At 38.6% G+C, this 11,895-nt stretch overlaps 1 protein-coding gene across 1 annotated transcript in view; it reads right to left on the bottom strand.

The window, feature by feature from the left end:
- Positions 1 to 11,895, bottom strand: part of LOC117518808 (chondrolectin-like) — a 78,783-nt gene that overhangs the window by 31,839 nt on the left and 35,049 nt on the right. Inside the window, exons 7-8 of the mRNA XM_034180049.1 lie at positions 2,585 to 2,654; positions 2,170 to 2,244 (exon numbers count right to left, since the gene is read on the bottom strand). Of these exons, the coding sequence (XP_034035940.1) occupies positions 2,170 to 2,244; positions 2,585 to 2,654 (145 nt within the window). The remainder of the gene's footprint in view (positions 1 to 2,169; positions 2,245 to 2,584; positions 2,655 to 11,895) is intronic.

Raw genomic sequence — 11,895 nt, 5'->3', positions numbered from 1 at the left:
ATGAAGTTTGGAGCATGTGTAGAGAAGCTTGAATCTTCGACTGGACTGGGTTGCTTGACACTAGGACGTTTCGCGTCAAGCAACCCAGTCCAGTCGAAGATTCAAGCTCTACTATGGAAACCAGTTGGACAACTGAGAGGCTACACAGAAACTACAGGGAGAACAGATGAGGATGCCCCAGAGGGAGGGCAAATGCTCTACAAAAAAAATCTGAAAGAGGATCTATAAGATGGATAAGAGAGGGTCTGTGATGTTTGTAAAGTGGATGGACACATGGGAGGTGTCTGTGTGCATTTTCAGGTGAGAGTGCGTAGAAGGGTGAAGGATGTGAAGGATGGATGCTGGATGGTGAAAGACATTCCCTGTCCTACCCCAGTGTTAGCTTATAATAAAAACATGGGTGGAGTCGGCCTCTGACCAGCTCATCCAGTACTACTCCACCCATCAGAAAAGTGCACCCTGGTACAGGACAGTGTTGCTGCACTTCCTTGACACTGCAACCACAAATGCATTCATCTTGCATTGTGAGATCAGCAGTGTCAAGCAAGTGCAGCCCAGACACACAAGGACTTTATGGTGGAGCTGGTGTGTCAACTGTGTGGCACAGACAAAAAGGTGTCTCACAGAACAGGAGCCAGAACCACGTTCCTGTGCCAGTTGTGACAGGCACAGATCCTCACCAAAAGCCACAAAAGGCAGACTGAGGTACCAACGGTGCCTTTAGGTGGACAACAAGAGGAGTGACACACCGTGGAAGTGTCAGGCCTGCGATGTGCCCCTCTGTGTGTTGGACAGGAATTGTTTTTTGAGTGGCACAAATAATTTATGTTGCATCTTATTTTGACATCTGATTGTTTGGTAAATAGGTTAGCATTAGCATTTCCTGCACTATATGTTTTTGAAATGTACAATTTATATTTACATTCTAAATCTTATTGTGATATCTGACTGTTTTGCAAATAATTGTACAAAAAAACCACCTACATTTATGTAAATAGTTGTGTTTAACTTTGTTTTTTTTTGTTTTTGTTTGTTTGTTTTGCTACATTTGTACATATGTTTTGAAGTTTACAGTTTATATTTACATTTTAAGTTATGAAAATTTGTTTGTTAAACAAGTTTGTGGATTTCACAGTAAAAAAAACTTTTTTCTACTCTGATTTTATGTTTTTTGTGTGATTTTAGGTTCACTGTGTTAATACAGTAGGTCAGAATGAATGAGAAACTGTAAAGTCACTGAGGTGAGGTTGTACTGAAAAAATGACACCAAACAAGGCCAGGTAAACACTTTTTAAAGGTAAATTACAGTATAATGATAAAACCAAAAGTAGTCAAAACGGCCAATTATACCCTGGACCCCAGAGGGTTAAAGAGCTTTAATGTGGCCAGTTGGAATTTGGGATCTGTGGATTTGATTGTTTCATTTAGGATGTTGTCGACACCACAGGTCTTCTTGGTGTCAGTGGATTTGATGTTGTTCTGCAGTTCTTTTAAGGGTCATGGGGTCACCTAGTGGATTCTGGTCATCTTTGATGTCTGACTCTCAGCTTTGTAGTTTGTTCTCTCTGTTATCCTCTATTAGACCAAATGTCTTTGTGAAGTGGTTTAACCACACAGCTCCATTTTCTACGGGCACATCGTTATGTTTTTGGTTACTTAGGCTGTTCCAGTTTTCCCAGAATGTCTTTGTTTTCATGGACTCTTCAGTAGTGTATAACTGGTTTCTAACATGTTGCTCTCGTTTTTGTTTTTTTCATCCTGTTTTAATGTTTGCCTGTAGTGAAGCCATGTGTTCTACTTGTCTGGATCTCTGTGTTTTTTATTTGATATGTTTTTTTGTTTTTTTCTGAGATTTTTACATTCTTCATCAAACCATTTGTCTTGGTTTTGGTTGTTTTTTGCCTTTTTGTTTGGGGTTTTTAAGTTTGAGTCAAGTTTGAGTTTTTTGGAAAGACATGTCCTGGTGACATGTTCCTCTTTCTGGTGGTGCAGCCTGCTGTGTGCACTCATTCATCTCCTTCACAGGCCACGACCCTCCTCACACAAAGGTTTCACCCAGACAGTACTCTGGAGACTGCTTTTATTGCAGTACCACAGATGAAAACTAGGACCAACAGATTAGCTCTGTTCTTCAAGACACTGTGTTGCTAAGCTGTCAAAGGTCAATACCTGAAGGTCCAGCTGCAGTGACCTCCTCGTCACCATGTCCAGGCTCTTTGACCACGCCAGCATCTGCCATCACCTCTGCATGACAACACACAGGCACAGAGAGGGCGGGGCTTGAGTTTGTCATATACTGACTGAACATCAGCTTGTGATCACCTCCTCCATAATTAAGGAGTCGGACAGTAACTCTGGAGACCACGTCCCGCCTGAGTAGTAAGTCAAGAATTTCACTAAAAGTGAGGTGTTTGATCTTTTTGTGGAATAACTAATTTACCAACCAAAATCATTGGTGTTACATCACTGAGTACTCTGATGTCAAAGGCAACCCTCATTTCCTGACAAGATGCCAGCCAGAAACTCCTGCTTTAGTCCGAGGTGTAAAATTATACTATGACCATATAAAGATGTTCCTGCTCACCTGTGATACGCCCTTCAGGTGTGTGTCCCTGCTCCTTGATCAGACGGCTCTCTGATGACAGAAAAGGACAGTTTGATTATCAGTGAGCTGTCCATGGTGCTGAACACACGTGGAACAGATTACCACCGTGTGCACAACGCAAACCACTGACAAAAATACAAAATACACATAACTAACAAAAAATATACAAATACTTTACAAAGTAATAATACACAACTAAAAATACAAATACCTGAAAAAAACAAATACTTCAAAAAGTAATAAAACACATCACTAAAAAATATAAATACCTGAAAAAATACAAAATGCACATAACTAAAAAATACAAATAACTGAGAAAATACAAATACCAGAAATATAATACCTGAGCGGCGTGTGCTCGCTCATGGTACAGAGAGTCCCAAACAGGAAGTGCTAAATTTTGAGTCTACAGTGAAACAGGAAATGTCAAATGTTGAGCGCTTCCTGGAGCTACAGCAGAGGATATTAACCTGTTTTTCCATTATGTTTTGCACTGCTATGTTTATCCTGTGTAAGGTTTTTGTGTAACTTTTTGTTTGTCTCAATTTAAAAAAAAGAAAATTTTAAAATGAGAAAGAGAAGATCTCGCGGAAATTCAGTGCACTCAACACTGAAACAGGAAATGCTAAGTGTTGAATTGACATTAAATCCAGGAACACAAAAGAGAGAGGCAGCGTGCACTGCGACAGCGCATGAGGTCAGTCGGTGATTATTCAGTGTGTAAATTACATGAAGGTTTTTAATCATGCTAATGCTGCCCCAGAAGCATTTACTGAAAATAAGAAGGACCTAAATGAGACGGTGAGGACTTTCCAGGCACGTGAGACGCGAATAAAGGAAAATGCTTAAAAGTGGTGGGGTGTTAAGAGGGCCGCAGTTGGGGGGGGGAAGCTGAGGTGTTTAGCCATGCTAATGCTCCCCAGAAGCATTTACTGAAAATAAAGTCTGAAGGATCTAAATGAGATGGTGAGATGCTGAAGACCTTTGCTTGTTCATGTCCGCAACAGATACATATTGCACATAAGAGGAAAAAATTCAAATACCTGTACAAATATGGCCAAAAACCCGCTGGTAAAATCAACTTACCAACTGCATAAAAACTCTTCAGCAAATGACGGCATACAGAAAGTCGCCACCTCACTCCACCTCTGACTTTTGTAGAGGTTTGTGTGTGTGTGTGTGTGTGTGCTTGTCTGTGTGCGAGTCTATGCATGCGTGTGGGTGTGTGTCTGTGTGTGCTTGTCTGTGTGCGTGCGTGTGTGTGGGTCTGTGTGTGCAGGTTTATGCATGCGTATGGGTGTGTGAGTCTATGTGTCTGTGTGCATGCGTGCATGTCTGCATGTTTGTGCATGTGTGGGTCTCTCTGTGTGTGTGTGTGTGTGTGTGTGTGTATATGCGTGTATATATGCATGCATGTGTATGTTTCTGCGCGTGTACGTGTATGTCTGTGTGCATGCGTGTCTGTGTGTGCATGCAAATGTGTACGTTTCTGTATGTATGTGTCTCTGTATACATGCATCCATGTCTGTGCATGTATGTGTGTCTGCGTGCGTGTCTGCGTGTGCATCTGTGTGTGTGTGTATGCTGTCTGTGTGTGTCTGTCTGTGTGTTGTCTGTCTGCCTGTGTCTGTATGTGTGTTGACTGTCTGCCTGTGTCTGTATGTGTCTGTTGTCTTTGTGTTGTTTGTGTGTGTGTCCGTTGTCTGTGGTGTATGCTGTCTGTCTGCCTGTGTCTGTATGTCTGTTGTCTTTCTGTGTTGTCTCTGTGTGTGCTGGTTGTCTTTCTGTGTGTCTGTTGCCTTTCTGTGTCTGTGCGCGTGTCTGTGTTGTCTGTCTGTCTTTGTGTGCGTCTGTCCGTCTGTCTGTGTGTGTGTTGTCTGTCTATGTGTGTCTGTCCGTGTGTGTGTGTGAACTCATCTGCACACATGACGCACACCCCCATCTCAGCCTCTGCTCCGCCACTCCCCCCGAGATTGGCCGCGTGGCGGAAATGCTGCTACAGCCCACACACACTCATTGCTTCAATTCGGATGATGGACTGTTTCAAAGTTTAGCGTACATACACAATCAAATGTATATGTGTGTTGTTTTAATTCTGGTGTGTGCCATTACCTCCGGGAACCATCACCTTATCGTGGTGGAGAGGTTTGTGTGCCGCTACGAACCTGAGAGCTGTGTTGTCTGGAGCCTTGTGCTCCTGGTAGGGTCTCCCATGGCAAATTGGTCTCAGACGAGAGGCCAGACTAAGAATGGTTCACAAGACACCATGAAATAATGAAGCAGAGGAAACGTGACCCGGCCACAAGGAAGCCCGGGGCCCTCATCTGGAGCCAGGCCTGGATGTAGGGCCTGTCAGCGAGCACCTGGTGGTTGGGCTTGCCATGGAGCCCAGTCGGGCACAGCCCGAAAAAGCAACGTGGACTTTCTATCTCCACCCTGTGGGCTCAGTTAGATATGGTGGTTCTCAAAGGAACACAAGTTAACCATATTAAAGCAGGGAAAGAAACTTAAAGGGACCAAGGTATACATAAACGATCATCTGACCAAAAAAAATGCAGATATAGCTAGAAAAGCCCGTCTACTAAAGAAACAAAACAAAATCCAAGGAACATGGACCTCTAACTGCAGAGTTTACATAAAACTATTAGGTACACCAGAAGAAGCTAAGGTACTATGCATTAAAGAAGAACATGAACTGAACAAATACAATTGAAAAATGAAATATAAATAAAATCTAGATAGTTTTACCTTCAATTCAAAATGACAAATTAAACATTAACAATTCCCTGCCTATAGAGGACAATGAAAGTACAAAACCAAGAAATGCAATTTAAAACTTTTGAATGTAGTGAATCTAAAATGCAACATGTTATAGATGAAGTCGACCCGGATATAAACTTTTATAATGACATAAATGATGACTGCATGTATTATCAAGACCAGCAAATACCAACTCAGAATAAACCTAATGAGATGTTGTCAATTGTCCACTTCAATAGTCGCAGCCTTCATGCAAATTTTGAAAAGATAAAAGATTACTTGAACCAATTGGGTACTTTGTTTAATGTATTAGCAATTTCAGAAACTTGGATAAAAAATGATGAAACAAACAACTTTATGTTAGAAGATTATGAGATGTTTGCACAGAGCAGAAACAAAAAAAATGGAGGTGGTGTGGCATTATATGTTGATAAAAACTTACATGCAAAACAGATTGACAACATGACATTGGCTATTGATGATATTATGGAGTGTATAACAATTGAATTGATAATGGAAAACAGAAAAAATATATTGATTACGTGTGTTTACAGATCTCCTGGATCAAGTATTGAAATGTTTACGGAACTAATGCATAACTTGTATACGAAAATGGAACATAAAGATGTTTTTATATGTGGGGATTTTAACATAGATTTATTAAAAATGAGTACACATAAGCCTACGGAAAATTTTATAGATACTATGTATAGCTTGTCATTCCATCCAAAAATAACTAAACCAACCAGAATCACTGCACAGAGTTCATCAATAATTGATAATATTTTCACTAACATATTAAACAATGACATTTCCAGTGGCATATTAATAAACAATATAAGTGACCACTTACCAGTATTTTTAACTATGAAAATAAGTTATAACTATAGGAAAGCCAAGAAAAATATTAAGATTACTAATTTCATAAGAGTAAAAACAAATAAATCAATAATGATATTCAAACAAAGTCTATTAAAACAAGACTGGAAAGTAATATTAGATGAAACTGAGGTTAATTCGGCTTATAACACTTTTTTGAATAAATTTTTGACTCTCTATGATCAATGTTGCCCTGTGAAATCAATCCAAATCAAACAACAAGCTAAAACCAACCCATGGATGACAAGCAGTTTAATTAATGCCTGTAAAAACAAAAACTGGCTATACAGGGTATTTATTAAAGAAAGAACAATCGAAACAGAAAATAAATATAAAATATATAAAAATAAGTTGACATGTGTATTAAGAAATTGTAAAAAGATGTATTATAAAACACAACTAGAACAAAACAAGGGAAATATTAAAGGTCTCTGGAATGTAATAAATAGTGTCATCAGGAAAAAGGAGAACCGTAGTACCTTGCCGGACTATTTCATTGACAGTGATAAAAAGATCTATAACAACGAAGAGCTAGTAAATGCATTTAATCATTATTATAGGGCCAGAATTGGCAGCTGAAATAAAAATGCCATATTCAGCCTCAGAAATAGGTACTGAACAAGTAAACTCAAATTCATTCTTTCTATCAGCAACAGACGAAATGGAAATAATAAACACTGTTAATGAATTGAAGGCAAAAAAATCAGTAGATTGCAATAAGTTGGACACTACAATAATTAAACAAGTCATTAATGAAATTGCAAAACCTCTAAGTCATATCTATAACTTATCTTTTATTAATGGAGAGTTTCCAAGTCAAATGAAGATTGCCAAAATTACACCTATATATAAAAGTGGAGATAAGTATCTATTCTCAAATTATAGACCTATATCTGTGTTATCTCAATTCTCAAAAATTTTAGAAAAACTATATACAGTACGGTTAGATCAATACATTGAAAAGTTCAAGATATTAAATGATAACCAGTATGGTTTCAGAAAAAACAGATCAACAACTTTAGCTTTAATTGATTTAGTGGAAGAAATAACAAATAATATTGATAAAAAGAAACATACAATGGCGATCTTCATTGACTTAAAAAAGGCGTTTGATACTATTAACCACAACATATTATTACGTAAATTGGAAAAAATTGGCATAAGGGGTATTGCACTAAATTGGCTCCAATCTTATTTAAACAACAGGCAACAATATGTACAAATAGGAGAATATAAATCTTTGTTTAAACAGATACATTGTGGAGTTCCACAAGGGTCCGTTTTAGGACCTAAACTTTTTTTAATTTATATTAATGACTTGCAATTCATCTCTGAAAAACTGAAATTTATCCTCTTTGCTGATGACACAACGATAGTATGTTCTGGGGAAAACCTGGAACAACTTGTGATCGAAATGCAAATAGAAATTATTAAATTAAAAAATTGATTTAATAGTAATACATTGTCACTTAATATTTCAAAGACAAAATTAATGCTCTTTGGAAACCGAGAAATGAAAACAAAAGTAAATCTTAAAATTGACATGGTTCCTATTGAAAGGGTTAACCAACATAGATTTTTAGGAATAATAATCGATCACAGGATGTGCTGGAAACCCCACATTGTTAGCATACAATCCAAAATGGCCAGAAGTATTTCCATAATGGGGAAAGCCAAACATTTCTTAGATCAGGAGTCCTTATATATATTATTGCACATTAATATTACCATATATTAGCTATGGCATTGAGGTATGGGGTAATACATATAAAAGTAATGTAGACACACTTTTTAAGTTACAGAAAAGGGCAATAAGAATCATCCATAATGTAGGCTTCAGAGATCATACGAGTACACTGTTTTTACAATCCAAAATACTAAAATTTAGAGATCTTGCAGAATTTAAAACTTTACAAATTATTTTTAAAGTGAAACAAAACCTACTATCAGATAACCTCCAAAAACTGTTTAGTGAAAGAGAGGGAGATTACAATCTAAGAAGGAAATATAATTAAAAAAACAGTGTGCTCGTACAAACAATCAATCAATCAATCAATCAACTTTTTTCTTATATAGCGCCAAATCACAACAAACAGTTGCCCCAAGGCGCTTTATATTGTAAGGCAAGGCCATACAATAATTATAAAAAACCCCAACGGTCAAAACGACCCCCTGTGAGCAAGCACTTGGCAACAGTGGGAAGGAAAAACTCCCTTTTAACAGGAAGAAACCTCCAGCAGAACCAGGCTCAGGAGGGGCAGTCTTCTGCTGAGACTGGTTGGGGCTGAGGGAAAAAACCAGGAAAAAGACATGCTGTGGAGGGAGCAGAGATCGATCACTAATGATTAAATGCAGAGTGATGCATACGGAGCAAAAAGAGAAAGAAACAGTGCATCATGGGAACCCCCCCACAATCTACGTCTAAAGCAGCATAACCAAGGGATGGTCCAGGGTCACCCGATCCAGCCCTAACTATAAGCCTTAGCGAAAAGGAAAGTTTTAAGCCTAATCTTAAAAGTAGAGGGTGTCTGTCTCCCTGATCTGAATTGGGAGCTGGTTCCACAGGAGAGGAGCCTGAAAGCTGAAGGCTGCCTCCCATTCTACTCTTACAAACCCTAGGAACTACAAGTAAGCCCGCAGTCTGAGAGCGAAGCGCTCTAATGGGGTAATATGGTACTATGAGGTCCCTAAGATAAGATGGGACCTGATTATTCAAAACCTTATAAGTAAGAAGAAGAATTTTAAATTCTATTCTAGAATTAACAGGAAGCCAATGAAGAGAGGCCAACACGGGTGAGATATGCTCTCTCCTGCTAGTCCCCGTCAGTACTCTAGCTGCAGCATTCTGAACCAACTGAAGGCTTTTTAGGGAACTTTTAGGACAACCTGATAATAATGAATTACAATAGTCCAGCCTAGAGGAAATAAATGCATGAATTAGTTTTTCAGCATCACTCTGAGACAAGACCTTTCTGATTTTAGAGTATTGCGTAAATCCAAAAGGCAGTCCTACATATTTGTTTAATATGCGCTTTGAATGACATATCCTGATCAAAAATGACTCCAAGACACCATGCTTCTAAGATTTGTGGGGCCAAGTACAATAACTTCAGTTTTATCTGAGTTTAAAAGCAGGAAATTAGAGGTCATCTATGTCTTTATGTCTGTAAGACAATCCTGCAGTTTAGCTAATTGGTGTGTATCCTCTGGCTTCATGGATAGATAAAGCTGGGTATCATCTGCGTAACAATGAAAATTTAAGCAATACCGTCTAATAATACTGCCTAAGGGAAGCATGTATAAAGTGAATAAAATTGGTCCTAGCACAGAACCTTGTGGAACTCCATAATTAACTTTAGTCCGTGAAGAAGATTCCCCATTTACATGAACAAACTGTAATCTATAAGACAAATATGATTCAAACCACCGCAGCGCAGTGCCTTTAATACCTATGACATGCTCTAATCTCTGTAATAAAATTTTATGGTCAACAGTATCAAAAGCAGCACTGAGGTCCAACAGAACAAGCACAGAGATAAGTCCACTGTCCGAAGCCATAAGAAGATCATTTGTAACCTTCACTAATGCTGTTTCTGTACTATGATGAATTCTAAAACCTGACTGAAACTCTTCAAATAGACCATTCCTCTGCAGGTGATCAGTTAGCTGTTTTACAACTACCCTCTCAAGAATCTTTGAGAGAAAAGGAAGGTTGGAAATTGGCCTATAATTAGCTAAGATAGCTGGGTCAAGTGATGGCTTTTTAAGTAATGGTTTAATTACTGCCACCTTAAAGGCCTGTGGTACATAACCAACTAACAAAGATAGATTAATCATATTCAAGATTGAAGCATTAAATAATGGTAGGACTTCCTTGAGCAGCCTGGCAGGAATGGGGTCCAATAAACATGCCGATGGTTTGGACGAAGCAACCAATGAAAATAACTCAGACAGAACAACCCGAGAGAAAGAGTCTAACCAAATACCGGCATCACTGAAAGCAGCCAAAGATAACGATACATCTTTGGGATGGTTATGAGTAATTTTTTCTCTAATAGTCAAAATTTTGATAGCAAAGAAAGTCATGAAGTCATTACTAGTTAAAGTTAATGGAATACTCAGCTCAATAGAGCTCTGACTCTTTGTCAGCTTAGCTACAGTGCTGAAAAGAAACCTGAGGTTATTCTTATTTCTTCAATTAGTGATGAGTAGAAAGATGTCCTAGCTTTACGGAGGGTTTTTTTTATAGAGCAACAAACTCTTTTTCCAGGCTAAGTGAAGATCTTCTAAACTAGTGAGACGCCATTTCCTCTCCAACTTACGGGTTATCTGCTTTAAGCTACGAGTTTGTGAGTTATACCACGGAGTCAGATACTTCTGATTTAAAGCTCTCTTTTTCAGAGGAGCTACAGCATCCAAAGTTGTCTTCAAAGAGGATGTAAAACTATTGACGAGATACTCTATCTCCCTTACAGAGTTTAGGTAGCTACTCTGCTCTGTGTTGGTATATGACATTAGAGAACATAACGAAGGAATCATATCCTTAAACCTAGTTACAGCTTTCTGAAAGACTTCTAGTGTAATGAAACTTATTCCCCACTGCAGGGTAGTCCATCAGGGTAAATGTAAATGTTATTAAAAAATGATCAGACAGAAGGGAGTTTTCAGGGAATACTGTTAAGTCTTCTATTTCCATACCATAAGTCAGAACAAGATCTAAGATATGATTAAAGTGGTGGGTGGACTCATTTACTTTTTGAGCAAAGCCGATAGAGTCAATAATAGATTAAATGCAGTGTTGAGGCTGTCATTCTCAGCATCTGTGTGGATGTTAAAATCGCCCACTATAATTATCTTATCTGAGCTAAGCACTAAGTCAGACAAAAGGTCTGAAAATTCACAGAGAAACTCACAGTAACGACCAGGCGGACGATAGATAATAACAAATAAAACTGGTTTTTGGGACTTCCAATTTGGATGGACAAGACTAAGAGACAAGCTTTCAAATGAATTAAAGCTCTGTCTGGGTTTTTGATTAATTAATAAGCTGGAATGGAAGATTGCTGCTAATCCTCCTCCTCGGCCCGTGCTACGAGCATTCTGACAGTTAGTGTGACTCGGGGGTGTTGACTCATTTAAACTAACATATTCATCCTGCTGTAACCAGGTTTCTGTTAGGCAGAATAAATCAATACGTTGATCAATTATTATATCATTTACCAACAGGGACTTAGAAGAGAGAGACCTAATGTTTAATAGACCACATTTAACTGTTTTAGTCTGTGGTGCAATTGAAGGTGCTATATTATTTTTTCTTTTTGAATTTTTATGCTTAAATAGATTTTTGCTGGTTATTGGTAGTCTGGGAGCAGGCACCGTCTCTACGGGGATGGGGTAATGAGGGGATGGCAGGGGGAGAGAAGCTGCAGAGAGGTGTGTAAGACTACAACTCTGCTTCCTGGTCCCAACCCTGGATAGTCACGGTTTGGAGGATTTAAGAAAATTGGCCAGATTTCTAGAAATGAGAGCTGCTCCATCTAAAGTGGGATGGATGCCGTCTCTCCTAACAAGACCAGGTTTTCCCCAGAAGCTTTGCCAATTATCTATGAAGCCCACCTCATTTTTTGGACACCACTCAGACAGCCAGCAAT

This window comes from Thalassophryne amazonica, chromosome 1 (genome assembly GCF_902500255.1).
Source record: "Thalassophryne amazonica chromosome 1, fThaAma1.1, whole genome shotgun sequence".
NCBI classification, from domain to species: Eukaryota; Metazoa; Chordata; class Actinopteri; order Batrachoidiformes; family Batrachoididae; genus Thalassophryne; species Thalassophryne amazonica.
The sequence above is the reverse complement of the archived record's forward strand: the minus strand, read 5'-3'. Positions and strand labels throughout refer to the sequence as shown.